Source organism: Eupeodes corollae, chromosome 3, assembly GCF_945859685.1.
Source record: "Eupeodes corollae chromosome 3, idEupCoro1.1, whole genome shotgun sequence".
In the NCBI taxonomy this organism is placed as follows: Eukaryota; Metazoa; Arthropoda; class Insecta; order Diptera; family Syrphidae; genus Eupeodes; species Eupeodes corollae.
Window position 1 is genome coordinate 112,711,206 of NC_079149.1, and position 20,760 is coordinate 112,731,965.

Genomic DNA, 20,760 nt, shown 5'->3' on the forward strand with positions numbered 1-20,760 from the left:
CAACCATCATTGTAGACTATTGAGACCGTCGGACGACGACGAGCGAACGGTCGGTGGTAGTCAAAAAGCTGTATAGAAGCTCTAGCTCTAGCTCTAGACTTTATACTTATATGAGTCTATATTAATTGCAGCGATCCGTCTCCACTCATTATCTCTAAGTTTACATGAATCCCAATCGAGAAAAAAGATACACAAAACCGAGTTTTCATTTATTTTGTATTTTCTCTCTATGCCTTTACCCACCCTCACCCTCAATTTCGTCCATAAGAAAAACAACAAACGGTCTTCGAGACTTCGAGACTTTGACTAGTCATTTATTTTGTAGGCTAATTAAAACGAAAAATGCATTTGGCTATGTGTTTCTATGTTTCTATGTATTATTGTCGAAAGTCAGCGGGAGTTTAACTATAGGCACAGTGTTCTGCCTTACCAACTACCCCTCAACGCCCTCTCCCTCTAGAAGTGGTATATATATTAGATAAAAAGACGAAGGGAGGTATTATGGTCTCCATTTGGCGTGTCAACGACTATAGGTGGAAAAAAAACACTTTTTTGTTGGTGTTGTTTTTGTTTTATTGCTAAAACAACAATAAAGTATTAAAGGTAGATCTTATACCTCTAGCCTAAAGCTAACGACGACGACGACGGCGAACTAATGAACTCCGCCGCTAGCAGCTAATCAGGCTAATAAAGCAAAGGCTCCACCACCACACCATTAATGTGACACCATTGCCTCCCTGCTGTTGCTATTGCTGTTGCTGGCTGCATTTAATATAACACAGGGAAGGCGGTTCGGCTTCAGCTTTGGATTTGACTATATGGCTGCAGCACGTTATATTGGGTTGCGGTTCTATGCAATAAAGCTACCTAACGTACTACTTGCTTTTCGAATTATTGCCAACAGAGGTGGGTTCTACCATATTTTTTAGAGATGTTTTTTTATTAATTTATTAGTATTTAAAAAATCAAATAATTTTTAACGAAATATTATAGGGATTTCAAATCTCCAACAAAGAAATAACTTCATTACGGATTGTTGAAACATTTTTCACCAGTAAAGTTCTTAAAATGCCCATCAAAAATTATATCTTTTAATTCTTACTGTTTTTGAGGGGTTTTGACAGACCCAGGACTTTTACCTACAACAAATACCTCTCGAAAACATATGCCTCCTAGACCCGGGGAGATTGCTAAGAATGAAAATAAATATTTTCATAAAAAACATCCTTCCATAACCGGACGCCTCGCATTCCAAAACAAATTCCTTAGTACACGATCAGAGTCTGATTATGAGAGAATTCACTGTACTTACATTAGAGCACAGAACTTTTTTTATCAAATAGGTTTTTGAAAAAATAAAAGGTTTTCTTAGGAAACTTTATTCCAGTTTGTAGAGAATTTGAAAGTTTACAAACAGGAAAAAAACTGATTCAGTAATTTTGTACGATTGAATTTCAGATACAGAAACAGAATATCTTGTACTTTTGACTTTTTGACTGACGTAAATAAATATCAATCATCATTTATGAGGTCAAGCATCACATTATTGGTATAAAATAACATTTAAAGCAAATGCATCTTGTTGACTTCTAATAAATAATTTACCTGCAGTTAAAGTATTAAGTATCATACACTGAACGATCATCAATCAATCTTGATTGACACTTTTGACGGATGTACATTTTTGTCCACAAATTAGTATAATTTTTAAAATTGATTTGGCGCCAGTCAAGTAAAATTGTATTTTATCATAACAAGCAAGACTGATAACAATATACAAAAATTTCAATATTGTAAATATAATGACTGATGTAATGAGTGATATTTAGTATAAATCATCAATCAAAATTATCAACTGTCTGACTGTCGGTTGAATAAAATATTCTTGATAAAAAAGCAATATAGAGTATTTGTGTATAGGGGTGGTTGTTTAGTGGTTTCTTTTAACATTATCAGCTGTTTCCTGGTTAAAATTTTGACATCAATTCAATTTTATATCTCCGCGAGGTTAGTGCTATCAATAGTCCAAAATCGAACGTTATCGTAACAAAGCAAACAATTTGGTGAGGATTTTGGTGTGGTGGTCTCATTAGGTGTAGATTTAGACGTCTTTTGGTTCATGAATGATGGATGGAAGGAATACCATACCCCATGATCCATGATAAAAACCATTTTTTCGGAAAACCAAATTTCCAAATTGTGATTTGACTTCTTTAAACTCTTATTGAACCATTTTTTTGTTTCTAGATCTTCTCAGGAACCATTGAACCAATTTAAATACTATTTTTTCTTAAGAACTTTTATTGTCTAAATAATATTTGATTATCAAAAATGTCAAATTTTGTTGTGGGTTTTTAAAATATAATTATTTTTTTTTTCTTCAAAATTCGATATCTCAAATCGAGTCAACATTTTTTAACGAAGTTACTTACTTAATTAAGGTGGCGCTACAGTCCTGTGTGAAATAGGGCCTCACCCATAAAAGTTCTCTTTTTAGCTAGGTCCGTAGCTAGATGTCTCCAGTCTTCCTTTACTGTGCTGTCCTGATGTGGGTGTGTATTCGGAGACTATCCGGGCCGGAGCACTGATTTCCATGCCCTCTACGTGAACCAGCCATCTTAGTCTTTGGAATTTTACCCTTCTGTCTAAGTCTACTTTGCTGTACAGCCGGTACAGCTTGTCGTTCCATCTTCTCCTTCACTCCCCTTCTATGCATACGGGCCCGTAGATCACACGAAAAACTTTGCTCTCGAAATGACCCTTGAAGTCCTTGACTACATCAAAGCAACGTCTGCCGATGGTGACTTTTGACCAAGACGGCGGTGTTGTTAGTTCTTTCTTGACGACAGCATGTACTTTGTTTTGCCCTCATTAACATTTTTTCCGCCTCTCCCTTAATACTCACAAAAGCCCCATTGACATCACGCTGAGTTCTTCCGATTGTGTCAATGTCATCACTCACCAGCATATGCTAGTAATTGGACAGACTTCTGAAGGAAAGTGAATCTAGTGTTGACTTGGGAGCTCTGCACTATTTTTTCAAGTACGATGTTAAAAAAATCGCATGACAGCGCATAGTCTTTTCTAAAGCCTTTTTTAATATCGAAAGGTTCTGTTAAGTTGTTTCCAACCAGAGTAAATTCTCCATGGTCATCCTGCACAAACGGACGAGTTTGGCAGGGATGCCAAAACTAGACAAGGCTCTATACAGCTCGTCCCTGTATATGATGTCATATGCGGCCTTGAAATCGATGAAAAGATGGTGGGTGTCGATTTGGTGTTCTTGGGTTTTTTCCAGGATCTGCCGTAATGTAAATATTTGACCGACTGTAAACTTTCCTGGTCTAAAACCACACTGATCAAGACCTATCAGGTTGTTGACGATGGGCTTTAGACGTTCACATATTACGGCAGAGAAGATTTTGTAAGCCATGTTAAGTAGACTGATGCCTCTGAGGGTCTCCTTTTTTAGAAAGTTAAAGCAGTTAAAATTTATAAAAAAAGATTATAGAATTTAATTTACAAATATTAATTTAATAATATGTTCCTAAAGCTCCTATTGGAGGATCAACGTAAATGGTAACCGCTTTGACTCTCTGACGTAAAAACGGTGACAAAATTTCCCAAGACTGCAACGTCGTGTAATCGTCAATGGAAAATGGTGTCAACATTTCAACTCATAACCGAACTTTTGTGATCGCGTAATGTCTGAGACAACGCTATGAGGACTGGATGATTTGTTTTCGGGACTATAGGTCCTATAGCATTGACCCTGTCCTAACATTGACAGGGCAGAATTCAGTATGGATACAATAGTGGCAATGATTTTTATATGATCTTCCATGTTTTGATAATAATTGTTATACAATGAGCCTTGAAAGATCGACTGGCAGTGCAGTGATAGAATCGCAACAAATTAAAAATAGTTCAAAGGCTTAATACATACATTTTAATGACGAAAATCGAGGCATTGTTCGAACTCCCGCTATTGGTTTTTTTTCCGGAAACATTTTAATAGAATGTTAGCGAAACTCTGCGTCATAAGAGAATCTTCTGTCTGTTCTGAGCCTTGAACTCATTTGTTAACAATTTCTATATAATTTAGTTACATTTGGCAACAGTGTTTTTGTTAGTTTAGCTGATGGCGCGTTGTCGTGTCGTTTATATCGCAAAATAATTAATGCTTAATTAAAAGCGAAAATAATGAATGAATAATGAGTGGCATGCAATTTATAATAAACCTAATAATTGACAGAAAATAATTATTGTTATTTGCGTCAAAATAAAAATTAGAAAAAAAGCAAAATAGAAAAAATACCGAAAAGAAATCGAAACCTGGAGGAGGGTAAGGAGGGGGTTGCGGATGATGGAGGTATTTTTTGTATAGATTATGTGGTTTTGTTGTATGATGCTTTTAAGCACTGGTTGCACTGACTGGTGGTATAAACTTTACATAAAGTAGGTATAGAGCTCTAAACGATGCTGATGATAGCGAAGAGATAAGGAGTATGCTGCCTATAGTAACATTTGACTATATGCATCTACATAATACTTGAAGCTATAATATTTCGAACTAGGGAAGGCACGAGCATGAGCGAGCGGTAGCGAGACTGTTATATTGATAATAATCATTAAATTGAAATCCACTAATGAATGTACAATGCATTTAGGACTCGGCTGCTGTGCAATTATTTATTAAAAATTAAAAAATAGAGGACAGCAAATAGTATATGTCTACAAATAAGTTGCAAATAAAAAAAAAACATAAGCTGGGTGTCTGTGCATAAGGAGGATAGGGGTGGTTGATGGTTTGTGGTATTTTCCATTCCATATAGTTGAAATTGGATTTTTTTTATTTCCGCAATTGTCATACCTACTTACTGGCTATAAATAAATATTATGATGTGGAAAGTCCATTATGCACATGTTTAAAAATATATATAGGTATTGGCAATCAACATAAGTATTAAAAAGTAATAGATTATCTTTGCTATAGATATATTTTTTTTGTTCATTTGATGTTATTAATGGACAAATTTTTTCACAGGAATAAGCAATTACTTTTCTCATTCCTAAAAATAAATTACTTAAATAATCAACTGACATTTTGACATCAACCATCGCAAATCCATAAGCAGATAATTTGAACGGTTTTATAATTCCATTTTGATAACTTTTTAATTTGATTTTATATGGATATTTTTTAAAGAGATATGTGGAGGTGGAACTAAACGGTTCAGAAGATATTATTGTATCTGGTAGTATCACGGTAACTTATCTTCATCTTTTTTCATCTTCCCATTCAGAGAAGTGAAGTCAATCTTCGACAGTGATAAACATTTTAAGTGATATTTTAAGTTTAACTGATATTTTGTTGGTTCCTTAAATGCCGTCGAAATACTTTATGCATCTGACTGTAGCATTAAGCTTGCAGCGGTTACCACTCGGACTCGAGAAATTGGCGTTGAAGTGTTTGTAATAGTTTATTAAGTTCCCATAGGAAATTATTGTTATAGGTCCCATTTGTCGAATTGAAAATTTTGACATTTCTCGACGTTTTAAGGTCTCTAGAGTAAAAATAAAAGATTTTTCGAGAGGTGCCTGTGCATGCGTGTCTACATACGTTCATACGTCCGTACGTTTGGGAAGTTTTTTCGTCGCCTGTACCTCAAGAATCGATAGAGACATAGACTTCAAATAAATTTTGTTATAGTGGTAACAATGCAGAAAGATGCAGAAAAGGCTCTCAAAAAAATTGAGTGGTTGGTTTTTTTACCTTAGCAATTTAAAAAACTGGTGAAAATTTTTGTTCGACCAAAATACATATGTCAGGAACCAATAAAGCTAGAAAATTGAATTAAATTTTAAACTGTGTAAAATGAAACTAAACAAGTGAATTTTTGGGAAAAAAATCCAAATAACGGTTTTTCTTATAAATCAAAAAAAAAACTGAAAAATAATTTTTGTCACCTCAAATAATTTTATGGAACGCACAATAATATTTATGACATCTGGTAAAATTTTGAGAAAAATCAAATGGACAGTTTTTGTTACCAAAAATAAAAACTTAAAAAAACATTACTAAAAGTTGGTAAAAATTGCTTTTCGAAAATAAAAAAAATTGGCTTCAAAATAATTTTATCTCACAGAAAAAATTGTTTTCGACATTCAATAATTTTTTTTATATAAATCCAACAGTTTTTTATAAAAAATTATAATCAACACAAAATAATACGGTTGTCGATATCTCCTGAGCAATAGAAGATATTTACTTCAAAATAATTTCATTCATCCATATTGTATTTGTTTATAGATGCAATAAAAATTTCTAAAATTGGTAAAAATTGGTTTTTGGTTGCATCCCAGCCTCTTCTTCTGTTTACTAAACTACAATCCCAACGTAGTACGTGTTACATAATGATAAAAAATAAATAAATAGCGACTTACAACTCTCAACCATTCCTGTGTGCGAGTACTGCTGAGAAAGTACTTTTCATGACAAGAATTAATCTTGGAAAATTTGTCAATTTCCCGCAAGAGGCAGTACCCGTGAAAAAAAACTCTAGATGGCATAGGCAGGGATCGAACCCAAGACTCTGGCATGACAGCCCAACGCACTTCTTTTTTAAATTCATTCTTATTCATTATTTCTTAAAGCTATATAACTATAAAACTAGCCGTATTATCCATAACTTACAACTTACTTACTGGTCCCATACAGAACTCTAAGTTAAAATATAACACTTAATACAAATGCCTTTCGGCCCTCAGATCTATTTTACTGTAATTCATTTTATTTATTTTTGTTTATTAGAAAATTAAACCCTATCAGTTCGGTACCGTTCGGACACAGCCCTACTAACCCGAGGGAGTTCTGCTCCGCCTTGTGCCATAACGTTCCGATTGTACAGGAGTCGCCTATCCACGGTTCGTAGTCTGACGTGGTAGATTAGCGGAACTTCCAATCTATCCTGTATCAGACCGCATCTATCTAAAAAGAGGAATTCCTCTGGTGAAATGAAGCCCCTCAAGCGTGCACTTGTCGTTCGGGTAGTGCCCCCCGAAAAATAGATTTTTGGTTGAAGACGTTCATTCGAGCCCCGTTGTATAGGACCTCGTTGAAATAGTAATGCACATAAGAAGATTCGGCTGTTCAAATAAGCCGGTACAGCGTCGTAAACACTGCCGCTCGAACATCCGAAACTTCTCCATCTGCGAAGGGGCAACATTGAACCACACAGTAACCACAAACGATCATCGGCCGTATGAGGGCCATGTAGCAAATTACATTCAATTTGGAGTCAAGCCCACTGCTAAAAAACAGCCGTTTCGTCAGAGGCTCCTCTGGCCCTTTTCAGATCAGCATTTATATGTCGTGAAGATCAACGATGGACATCTTGCGCCAATTCTTGCACGTGTCCCTCGTGGCCCTAGCCAACGGAGTCCGGAACAGAATTGTCTCCGACTTCTGGACATTTATTTTAAATTTCCAGTCGTCGCGATATCGCTAGTCTTGTCGAAATCACGCTGCAAGAGAATTCCAATAACCTCAACCTTTCGGGCCGTTCTGTACGCAATTAGATCGTCGGCGAAAGCAATTGCCACAGCCCAACGCACTAACCATCATGCTACGGGTACTACTGACGTGATAATTAGTCAAGCCAAATAATGTCTTGGATTCAATACCTTCTGTTCCGCCTAAAGTTTTTGTCACGGATCCTTCCTCTTGCGGTATTGACAAATCCTCCAAAATTAGATCTTGTCACGAAAAGTGCTTTCTCAAGTTAGCCGTTGGAATTTAATTTAATACCAATAGCTAAACTGTTACTATTTTCAGACTAATTTAGCGATTCAAAAACGGATTGGATTTTTTTAAATCTGTCCTTTTTTAAAGAATTTCGATAGATACGTGTCAAACCTTTGTGCATGCTGTTGATATGTTGTGCGAATTTTTGGACTTTCTTTGTTACTTTAGTTATTCTACTTTTTGAAACTCAACTCAAAATAAATCAATTTAATAGTTGTAACTCCTTTACAGATGTCAGAATTTGTTCCTACATCATGGCGGCAAACTTAAACTTAGCGAAAATATTGAAACACTATTTTTAGTCTCAAAACGTTGAAGTAGTATTCAGATCTTTGTTAAATTGTTTCTCGATGTTTAATAAAAATGGTAAAATGATAAAAGATGGTCTCGCGTTTTTCAGAATTTTGACATTGAAATTAAAATCGAGTGCTTAAAGAAAAAACAAAACTTTGAAAAGAACAAGTTTTAATAAATTTTAAATTCCGAAAACGAAAAAAGTCAAATTTTGCCTATTTTAATTGTTTGACATATTGAATACAGTTTCGAAAAGAATAAATTTGGTACTAAGAATTATTTATTATTTTATATACAATGTCAAAATGTGTAAGTATGTTACCAAATCGACGCCCGAAAAGTATAAAAGCACCAATATTAGTACGAAAAAATCCAAATTAATACCTAAAACATCCGCCAAAGTTGAACAATTTGTACATATCTACATATTACGTACATTCAATCGACTCAAATTGCACCTGGTTTTGAAAGTTGTTCCAAAAAGCTTATGTGTTTTAAAAATACAGACATTTTTTCAAAATTGTGAAAATCGGTAAAAATATTAAACAAATTGAAACGTGAAAATATTAAAAGTTTAAAAAGTGAAAAGCCAAATTTTTTTAATTTTAAGATTTTCTAGCAAAAATATGTTGTATTGGAGCAAAATATTTTAGAAACTTGTTCATAGTCAGTCACTTTTTAGAACCCAACAAATTTTAAAGGGCGGTTTAATTTTTTGTTTTTAATATTTAAAAATTTAGAAGAATAACGTGTAGACGAAACTTTGGGTTCAAATCTAATTTAGTCATCGAAATTTGCAAAAATACCAAAAAATAGAAGTTTTTTTCAAAGTAAAGTAATTTAAAAAATAAACTTAGAAATTGACTCCAATTAAATTTCATTCTCGACCTTATAACCGTTTTTAAATGAAAAACAAATATTTTCAAGCTCAAATATTTCCAGAACAAAAACTAAAATTTAAAATTAACTTGCAGTCAAATCTGAATAATATGAGACATGACGTTTTAAGGAACTTTTGGAATTTTCAATAAACCTTTTTTTTTCTTTTTATCAACTTTATTTCGCAACAATTTACATATCTTTTTTCAATTTAATCCTTGAGACTTATAAAATAATTAAAAGCAACTTTTTATTGGTCATAAAATTGTCCCGGATAGTCTAATTGTTTTATCACCGGCGTTGTGTACCCAGTAGTCTTTTGTGGTAGATTTGAAGTTGTTGACAGTCGTTCTTGCTGATGTTGGACTTGGTTCTGATGATCTACCATGTGATGAGATTGTTGTTGTTGTTGTTGGGTCGAATATTCATTGGGATCTATTGTCCCTCGTACTTGGGATGAAGTACTATTTATAACCATTTGCATTTGTGATGAAGAAGATGAAGCATTCACAGGCATCTTTGGTATAGAATCAAACGTTAAGACTCCCACTTGACCTTGAAATATAATTTCACTGATAGCCCTTTCAGCAATGATTCTCTGAGATTTGGTCATTTCACGTAGATTTCCAGCCCATGCTTTACACATGTGATCAATTGTATCTGGGACTGGGACGACGACGGTAGCGTTGGCGGAAACGCCACTTGAAATTGCTGGTGGTTCTGATGCTGTTGAAGGAGTGGGCAAGACATTATAGTTAACCAACAGATTATCATCGGGTGTCTTAATCTTTTTTGGCATTGGCTCAATATAAGGTTCTTCTGCAATATGTTGTCTTTTACTTTTTGTTGTGTCTTCTAATTTTATATCCATACTGTAAACCTACATTCAAAAACATCATCATTTTATTCAATTAAAAGTAAAAATAATTAAGCATATTTTACTTACCGGATCATGTTCTTGTTCCTCATCTTCTTCGTTATCGTCTTCATTATCATCGTGCTCATCCAACATAGAATATTCATCAATATAAACTTCCTCTTGTTTAGCATGGATATTGGCTTTCGAAGAACCAGATTTTGAATATTCTTTAAAATTTTTAAGATGTCTTAAAAAACTGAATTTTTCAAACCACCATAGATTCGGTGTATAGAGAGGCATATCACCTCTTGCCTCTGACCTTGATATTCTTTTCATTTCTCTTCGAAAATTGCTACGCAAAGTATTGATTTTTTTCTTCACATCCGTTATGGATGCATCTTCCTTATATTTTTTCATTATGTTAAGTAATTTATTGTATGCAATAAATTTTGTATGCCTTGATGTGTATTCAGGAGATGAATTATCCCATAATGAAGGACACAATTCGTAACAATCGATAAATTCACTTAGAAAGTTTTTCCCTGCATCCATTTTTACACGTCATCAAAATAATAACAACAACGACACAAAATACACAACAAAACTGTAGTCTTACGTTACGAGAAACTTGTATGACTGACGAAAACGATTGAAAGTATTTCTGTATCTACCAAACGGTAAACCTACCCGCTCAAAAATGCTTTCGAACAAAAATACACCAACACTACTTTGATTGACAGTCAAGTATACACTCATATCCTCATCTGATGGCTGAACAAACACAGTCACGCTTCACCACCAATACCAACAGTCTTCCGGCTGACTGTCACTCTTCTACAAACTCTGCTACTATACAGTGTGTGTATACAATGACTCACAATCAGCTTATAGCAGTATTGTATACATTTGTATGAGTTTTGTGTATCAGTTTTGATGGTGTTCATGAGTTGACGCTGTCAGTTTGGATCGATAAAATGGCAGGGGTGGATTTATAGAAAACAGAGAAATCGGGTATTGTTATTTTGTGGTGCACTTTATAAAATTAATAATGGACGTGTGTTTTTAAAAGGCTATGACCATGAAATAAATTTGATGTAAAATTCCGGATTATACAAATTTAAAACTTTTTAATAAAATGGTAAGGCCTTTCTCATATCATATCTCTTAACATTTTACTGATATTACAAAAAGACGAACTACCATCATTCAGTGCACAGTTTTTAATAACAGTTAATCAGTAATATCGTAGCTGGGAAAGGATTATATTTTCGGAATCACCTAAGAATTAAATAAAGTGAAGACTGTACAAAAATTCAGGCTTTTAAATGAAGAAAAAGAAGGTGTCCATAAAAATAGAAACAAATAGTCTTCTTTTAGTAAATATGTTAGTGACTCTAGGTGTCAAATTGATGTCATTTTCATTTGTCAAGCCTTTTCCTCTAAACCATTCTGAATAGGTAAAGAGTTCTAGAATAGTACCGGACAACTTTCGGCAACTTCGCACGCATTCAACTGTCCTACTACTATCAGCCCTAAAAATGGAATAGACGAATTCTAACTCAAGGTCTCTTAAAAAATTTCCGCTGTCCTTGTGTTATAAAAGAAATCCGGATTTGTCAATTTGTGTCGCTCACAATAACTCGATCTTTCGAATATCGCAACTTGGCGAATTTTCGTCGTGAGTCGTAACTTGTGCATGCAACTTATAAAGGGTCGCCAAATAACTTCTTTTTTTGAATGCTATAAAAATATTGAGTGTAGCTTCGGTTGTGTGGCACGTAGCGCTGTCCTGTTGAAACCAAATGTTTGCCAATATTTTCCTCCTCCTTTTGAACAAAAATTCGTTTAACATGGACCGATTACGACCAAAATCCGCACCAAACAGTAACTCGTTTTTGGTGTATCGGCTTTTCAATGTATGCGTGCGGGTTTTCTGTGCCCAAAATGCGACAATTTTGCTTGTTCACATACCCGCCAAGATCAAAATAAACTTTATATGAAAATATGATTTTTTGGCCAAATAGGCATCTTCTCTAAGCGTTGTTCCCAGCGTTGTTCAAGCGTATTCACAACCATTTTCGTTCAACAGAAGGATACAACTAATTATCGGTTAAATCCGACATGAGCTAAGTATTACCATTCACGAAATAAGCTCTAGTTAAAAAAAAATTTAGATGACGGACCTTATATATCTCGAAAACGACTTTAACGATCTTGTATATTAATGCAAATATAACTCGCAAAAACACGGAAACTTTTTTCCAGAAACCAGTCTACCAATTTCAAAAATGTCCCAAAATAACTCTTGACATATTTTTCGGAGATTTTTAAAAGGTGTTGCTCCGTACTTTAAGTAAATTACGAGCGCAAGTAAGTGCGTTAAATATGTATTACCCAATTTAGTTTTTTTTACTCTGAACACTTGTAAAGCCTTAACCATTGGAATATTCGGAGTCTCCCCCTTTTCTTTGTTTTTAATCTGGGAACCCTATTGTTTTTTCTTAAAGGATGACGCTACCTTTAGTCTCAAAATAATCTTCATCAACACGTTACATGTAAAACTCTCACCGAGAAATGCTGGGGCTTGGTGAAGTCACGTGGACGTTACTGGGCAATAAGATTGAGTGATTTGACTCTGTGTGATTTGTCTTGTTGCATTTTCTGAAGTTGCAGTTCTGGCGAAAAAAACTACCAGGCAATCATAACACATTCGTCAAACTCAGACCGATTTATTAGCTAAATATAAATAAACAATAAATAAGGTGGCGCAAAAGCATTGAGAACTAGGGCCTAGGGACTTACAACTCTCAACCATTCTTGTGTGCAAGTAAATGTTGTCATTAATGGGGGATTTATTCGCCATAGTCATTGAAAATTGGACATGTCGAAACGAGCCCAATCATGTGAAGCCAACGCGAACGATCTTATATCATATATACAGTGGTGGACAAGAATTTAGCACAATTTGTTGATGAAATGAAAAATATTGTATTTAAAAGTTTTTGTTGTACTGAAAGCTGCAAGTTTATTTTATTTATAAACAGTATGGTGGGATATGTATATGTTTTTACCGAAAAGAACATTGTACAAGTTATACCTGTAAAAAAGGAATTACAAAATATGTTAAAAAAAACTTCTTTTATCTGGATATTTGTTTGGCACTCTTTAAGTTTTAGATGGATAACTTTTAATGTATGCAACTAACCATTATGGAGGATTCAGTATTTGGTAGGGAATCCATTGTTTTTTATGACGGCACTGATTCTTCTAGGCAAACTCTTAATCAAAGCCACACATCGGTGTCTTGGAATGCTATACATTTTTCGGCTTCCTTTTTTCAATTAGGTGTTCCACATTATTCCACAAATTTTCGATCGGTTTAGAATAGGGAGATTGCCACTTTAGAACGCTAATTTTGTTGACCTCCTAGCAATTCACAAGGAAGGACTAACACCGTGCCAGGAAAATGCGGCCTAGAACACAGCATTACCAGCACCATGTTTGACTGTTTTAACTGTATATCGAGGATACTTTTTGCCATCTGAACCAAATTGACAGAATTTGGATTCTTCGCTTCAAAGCACGTTTTTCCAAAAACTAAGTGGTTTGTTCAAATATGTTTTTTTTTTAACGCGTGGCGTACGCTGGGTGAGGCAACCATGTTCATTTTTTTAATAGGGGCGTCTTACCGTCCTCGATGATATGTTTTCATCTTAATTTTCTTTTAGTTCGTTGCGGAGAGTCGAAACGGATCCTTGGCTGACAAACGATTAATTACTTTGTCTTCTTTTCGTGTGGTCTTCCTTTTACGAGAACATTGCTCCATGTTTTGAAGGATTCCGAATTCTTCAAAATGCCGAAGCGCGTTGTTAACCATTTTTTCTGGTGCACTCCAACAGCTTGGATATGCCAGAAACTGTCCTTCCCTTGTCTGTCATCTGCAAAATTATTTTTCGTTTATCTTCTGAGCACCACTGTCCTTTTGCCATAACTATTTAAGTACATTTTGATTTATTTAATAAGTTGATATTAGCAAATACCGGATTACCTCGAAAAGTGCACTTTTGTTCAACTAAACGGATTAAAAAATGTATTAGGATTAAAATGTGCTAAAAATAGTAGTTTGAATTACAAACTTATGCAATTTTCTCAAAACAAACACAAATTCATTTATTTTAGTTTTTAAGATGGTTGTCAATGACAACATAAAATTAAAAGTTGCTTAGAACAAAACTTTTACAAGTAAAATAACGATATTTCTTATCTTCTTCAAGTGTGCTAAATTTTTGTCCACCACTGTATGTACATACAAAGCTAAAATAGTGTAATAAATTTAAAGAAAGTGACTTTTAAAAGATACTGCGCATTGAAGCCATGTGTTCAATTGTATTTTTAAACTAAAAGTCAAAGTTTTAGACTCTTAATTAAACGAATTCATGGATATCAATGTTTTTTTTATCTGAATAAAATTAATTCCCTAAAGGAAACCTTACAAAAAGGTTATAGGTACAAATATGCAGCAAAGGCAATGTTTTGAATAAGGGACGCATATATTAATGATTCTTCAAACTCTAACCCTCTCTAACCGAAAAAAAAATGTTTCCATCATGTACGTAAATACGTAGGTACCTACCAACGTTCTAAACTTTACACCTTCAACTTTGACACCTAGTTTTATACATCTGTACAACAGGGCTATGCATCTACCCTGGTAGAAGGGTAGGTGTGTTAAATTAATTCTGACCTAGGTCACAAAATAAATGGAGTTAGTCTAGAACCCCGATCTTTCACTGCCACTTCTCATCAGCAGATTTTCAAAAATGACTTAGGTAAATCTAGGGTGTATGTCAAATAGTATGAAAAGAAAGGAACCTCTATTCTGCACTCATTTAGTTCAGTTTGATGTCCTATTCTTTTGATCTGCATGGAGATCAGGACATTTGGCAATATCTTACTCCGTCCACTTTACCTCTTCTTTTGGTTTCTGCTTTTCTGGGTAACGAAGGAAAATTGTTTACAATCTTTACCACACCACTGTGAGTCTGGCCAAACATCAAGGGTATTTGATTGATGACTCTGAATGGATTATACACTCTCTCTGATTACTTTGCCAGCTATACCTACCTTACTCATATCTGTAGGTATGTACGTAGATAGGTAGCTTCCCAAACAAACAATCCTAACTAAATCTACACAACATCACTTCTTCTTGTTCAAACAAACAATTATTATTGCTTTTGCAAACTCAAAGCAACACGACAACAATGCCAAAAAATCAAAATACAAAACTAAAAAATACTGAATACAATTTCAGAAACCAAATCAACTCAATCACTTAAAAGTCTCAACTTTAAAAAAAAAAAACTCAATCAGAATCCCAAAAAGCAACCACTCTCCGGCCCAAAATAATTATAAATCCTTTTTTATATAAAATTTATACATATACCTACCTACCTACAAACATATTATATATACCCGTCCCGTACCTCTACAACATACCTACAGTATATATAAAATTCCTGTGAATTAATTTGGGCCGAAACTTTGATACGTAGAGACTTCTTTTATTTTGTTGGGTGTTGTTGTTGTTATTTTCTTTTTTATTTCTTATGCTCACTAATTACATTTTCTCCTTCTTAATTATGCTGCATGTGCGACTTATCCCTCATACCCTCTTCCATAGCATAGCAGCAGTCCGCGGCGACGACGATGATGACGACGACGACGATTACGATGACATTCAACCAAACACAACAACGGCAGCAATGGCAACCCAGCAATATCCAGAGCCAGAGCCAGAGCTAGAGTCAACCAACAGCATAAACAGAAACAGCATCTTGTTGTTGGTGCTGTCTCATTCTGGCACAGAAAGCAATTAATTTCCTTTTTGGATGTGTTGCATTGCATGCCGGATGTACGGCAATGTGTGCGTTGTGTGATAATTGGATTTTTGTTCTTTTTCTTTTGTGTTTCGTTCTCTCCTGTCAATTTGTCGTTTTTGTTTTTTCTTGTTTTCTTCTCTTTTTTTCTATTTTTTTCTTATTTATTATGTTTTGATTGTGTTGAGAGGTAATTTGGTTCAGTGTATGGGTTTTTTGTTGCGTTTTCATCATTTTGTTTTAGTTTTGTTATAATTTGTTTTGCTTTACATTTTATCCTTACCATTGTCATGCAACTGCACGAAGAAGTGCAAGAAGTGATAGTAGGTGATGTGTAGATTATGAGAAGAATTTTTTCGTGATTAAATTGGCAAAAGGACAGAAACAGAAGTAAAGTAAAATTGTTTTTGACCATGAATGCCGGGGATAAGAAATTAGAAACAGTTCACTTCACACTAATGCAAAACGTGGGTGTTTCATTTTTTGTTACAACGAACAAAACGAAAGAGAAACTTAAGAGAGTTTGATTTGACAGTAAAATATTGAGGAAGAGAATAGAGAGCGAGGCAACAACATACAAATACAACACAGCTCAATGAGCGGCAAGAATCCAGAAAGAAAAATAGTGTTTCCGTGGCAAGATAAAAGTGCATTTCTGAGTGTTAGCAAATATCGTTCCTTCTGTCAGGTACGGTTTATAAAGAAATTTTGTTTTCAAGTGATTTAATCACAGTTTTGTGTCAAATTGCAACGAATTCTTTTATATCACACTGAACTTGAACATCGTTTTCAAATATTTCAGCTCTTAATTTCTTTTTCATCTTGTAAATGATCTTGGGAATGATTTTGAGGTCTCGAGGCTTAGCTTCTCTATATTTATGGGTATGCCATAAAGAAATTTATATTTTATTAGATTTTGTGTTCTAGGAGTGTTTTGGTTATACCTACCTTACCTACATATCAAGGTTGCTAACGATGAAATCATAATAAAGACGGTTTTTATATTTTACTAAATTGAGGTTGCTTAATGGAGTTTTCATTGACACATACGGATTTTATCGATAAACAATGTAATTTTTGAGATAAATTTAGTTTGAAGGCAATTTCTTAAATTGTTGCTAAGGAATTCGAATCCAAAATCAATATTTTATTTATAAGTACTTTTTAAATTTTATAAAATTTAAGCAGATGTCAAAATATTGTCAGTTGAATTTGTCTTCAATTTAAACTTTTTAAGTCTATTGATGATGATCCAATGTCAAACTATGATTCGCATCTATTTTTGTTATACCACATATTCATGAATCAATTAATTTCAAGAAGTTTAAGCAGAATTATATTTGTAGGTTTTAAATTATAATTTAAGTAAACGGTGATTTCTTAAGAGCTTGAGAACTTTTAAAAAAAAAAAACGCATACAATTTGCAAAATCTCATCGATTCTTTATTTGAAACGTTAGATTGGTCCATGACATTTACTTTTTGAATATAATTTCATTTAAATGTTGACCGCGGCTGCGTCTTAGGTGGTCCATTCGGAAAGTCCAATTTTGGGTAACTTTTTCGAGCATTTCGGCCGGAATAGCCCGAATTTCTTCGGAAATGTTGTCTTCCAAAGCTGGAATAGTTGCTGGCTTATTTGTGTAGACTTTAGACTTGACGTAGCCTCACAAAAATAGTCTAAAGGCGTCAAATCGCATGATTTTGGTGGCCAACTTACCGGTCCATTCCTTGAGATGAATTGTTCTCCGAAGTTTTCCCTCAAAATGGCCATAGAATCGCGAGCTGTGTGGCATGTAGCGCCATCTTGTTGAAACCACATGTCAACCAAGTTCAGTTCTTCTATTTTTGGCAACAAAAAGTTTGTTAGCATTGAACGGTAGCGATCGCCATTCACCGTAACGTTGCGTCCAACAGCATCTTTGAAAAAATACGGTCCAATGATTCCACCAGCGTACAAACCACACCAAACAGTGCATTTTTCGGGATGCATGGGCAGTTCTTGAACGGCTTCTGGTTGCTCTTCACTCCAAATGCGGCAATTTTGCTTATTTACGTAGCCATTCAACCAGAAATGAGCCTCATCGCTGAACAATATTTGTCGATAAAAAAGCGGATTTGCATTTTTCGGGATGCATGGGCAGTTCTTGAACGGCTTCTGGTTGCTCTTCACTCCAAATGCGGCAATTTTGCTTATTTACGTAGCCATTCAACCAGAAATGAGCCTCATCGCTGAACAATATTTGTCGATAAAAAAGCGGATTTTCTGCCAACTTTTCTAGGGCCCATTCACTTAAAAATTCGACGTTGTGGCAGATCGTTCGGCTTCAGTTCTTGCACGAGCTGTATTTTACACGGTTTTACACCAAGATCTTTGCGTAAAATCTTCCATGTGGTCGAATAACACAAACCCAATTGCTGCGAACGGCGACGAATCGACATTTCACGGTCTTCAGCAACACTCTCAGAAACAGACGCAATATTCTCTTCTGTACGCACTGTACGCATTCGTGTGGTTGGCTTAATGTGAAATAAAGTAAACTGAGTGTGAAACTTGGTCACAATCGCATTAATTGTTTGCTCACTTGGTCGATTATGTAGACCATAAATCGGACGTAAAGCGCGAAACACATTTCGAACCGAACACTGTTTTGGTAATAAAATTCAATGATTTGCAAGCGTTGCTCGTTAGTAAGTCTATTCATGATGAAATGTCAAAGCATACTGAGCATCTTTCTCTTTGACACCATGTCTGAAATCCCGCGTGATCTGTCAAATACTAATGCATGAAAATCCTAACCTCAAAAAAATCACCCTTTATTTAAATTAAACCTAATTCATTTATAAATTAAGAATTATAAATGGATTTAGATCCTTAAATCAAAGTTTGTACAAATTGTTATGAAAAAAATTGTATTTGATTAAAAATTAATGGAAACTTCCGTCAAAAAAAATTAAAAGCAACATCGATAATAAATGATGTAAAATGAATGCCAAGGAGCGAAATTTTAATGCTTGAAATGTGAACAGTCGTGAACTAAATTTTAAAACTAATTTTCCTCGGAATACTGACATAATACCCAAGTTCAAATTTCCAAAAAAAAATCCTCTCACTTTAAGAAATGCACAAGTTCGTTATCCCCAAGCGTAAAATCCCCAAAACAAAATCACCAGGATCTAAATCCCCATACATATAATTCTCAAACGAAAATCTTAAATTTTCAATCACCGTCAATAACTGTTGGTTTTCATCATTTGTGTGTAGGCCTTGATAATGTGTGATGCATGTTCTTAAAAATAATTTTGATTTGAACGAAGTAGATCTACTTGGGTATAGAATCTACTTAGCTTTTCAAGCTCTACTTCTTGTATTGAACAAAATAGTCAATCAATACATGGAAATACAACAGCACTATTAATTCCAACAAACTTTAAACGTCAGTAGTTGCGATCTGAACGAATTTACTTTCTTCGTTTATGAAGCATTAGTTAAGGATTGGGATTAAATTTCATTTTCAATTATATAATTGAATAATGATTCGCTCTTTTTTGAAAAACTAATTTAAGCTAAGAAACATTTTCTTATAAACTCACCGTCCTTTTCTAAAATTATCTGCTTAGTTTTTTTTACATTTTTTATTAGAAGTCCCAACCCTGGTCATCGTTCTACTCATCACAAATCTTTAAGCGCAGATTCAACATATTTCGAGTATAAGGCGCCAAAAATAATTTCCTAGATATACTTGAAATATGTTGGATCTGTACTAAAGGATTTTGATTTTGTAGGTTTTGAAATGGCAAATTTTAGTTTTGGGGATTTTCAATTTTGGTTTTTGAGATTTTTGAATTGGAGATTTTGTCTTGGGGATTTTTGCTTTGGGATTAGGGTACCCAAATCATTTTTCTCATCTTCAGAAATGAGTAATATGATCATCAGGAACATAAGGAGTTCTTGATTATTATAGTTCTCATTCAAAAGATCAATCGAGCTTACAATTAACAGCAGAGAAATGTTTGCTACTTTTCATTGGTATGTCACATTCTGAGGGTACTAAAATGATGATATGTTATATTTTATGAAAAAATCATTAAATATTTGAACAATTCAAAATTAATTTCTACAAATACAAAATTGAATAAATTTACATTTTTTTTATTCTGATTTTTAAATGAAGCTTTAGGATTAAGAAGGAAGTAAGTGGCGTTTTTTCGTTGCTACGTTTTTTTTTTCGTTAAATGAGAATGCCTAATGAAAGTCTTCTCATTGAAAATGTACCCTCTGTGCACCTGTGGCGAGACCTTGGATTCAAACCCTGCCTGTGTCATCTAAAGTTTTTTTCACGGGTACTCCCTCTGGCGAAGAATTGACAAATCCTCAAAGAGTAATTCTTGTCACAAAAAGTGCTTTCTCAAATTCTTCGTTCGGATTCAGCATGTGGGCCCTGGCAATATTACTCAAACATATGAATGGTTGAGAGTTGTAAGTCACTAGGCCCTCGTTCTCAAAGGACTGTTGCGCCACCTTCGAAACAAGTTCTGAACAACGAACTTAGAGTCCTTATACCTATCTTGAAATATTTGCAAAGTAACCGTTCGTAACCCTTTTGAAAACTAAAATTACGGATGATTAGCCTTGAATTATAATATACTATTTCATGATACAGTTTTTCGAAACTGTTCCATTTTCAATGTTATAAAGGGTGGCATTTTTGCTGTTTTTTTGGCCACACCGGTTTAAACAGCTCACGCACGTTTCGTGTTTTCTTTCACTGTCAAATATCTTTAGTTTGGTGTATAATTTAACCACGAATCTTACAAACGTTATGTTAACAAATGTTAAGAAAGTTCATAGCACGTTCCTTTTATTTTATAGTCAGTTTAATCGACCCACTGAAGCGGCTTTTCGGTCTATTTGGACTAAATTTCGCCAAAAATGTATATTGTTGGACATTAAACCACCAACACGCGCACTGTGTTGATGTATCGGCCAGTGTTACTGATAACCATCAATTATCGTTTCGTTGCCGCCTATATTGGGCCTCT

At 34.4% G+C, this 20,760-nt stretch overlaps 2 protein-coding genes across 2 annotated transcripts in view; one reads left to right on the plus strand and one right to left on the minus strand.

Moving 5' to 3' along the window:
- LOC129949388 (actin-binding LIM protein 1-like) overlaps positions 1 to 20,760 on the plus strand; it is a 302,819-nt gene that overhangs the window by 206,287 nt on the left and 75,772 nt on the right. The gene's annotated exons all lie outside the window — the stretch shown is intronic.
- LOC129949387 (uncharacterized) lies at positions 9,188 to 10,657 on the minus strand. The gene is made up of 2 exons (XM_056060817.1): positions 9,927 to 10,657; positions 9,188 to 9,860 (listed from the first exon to the last, which is right to left on the minus strand). The coding sequence occupies exons 1-2, from the start codon at positions 10,389 to 10,391 to the stop codon at positions 9,231 to 9,233; spliced, it is 1,095 nt and encodes a 364-aa protein (XP_055916792.1). The 5' UTR covers positions 10,392 to 10,657; the 3' UTR covers positions 9,188 to 9,230.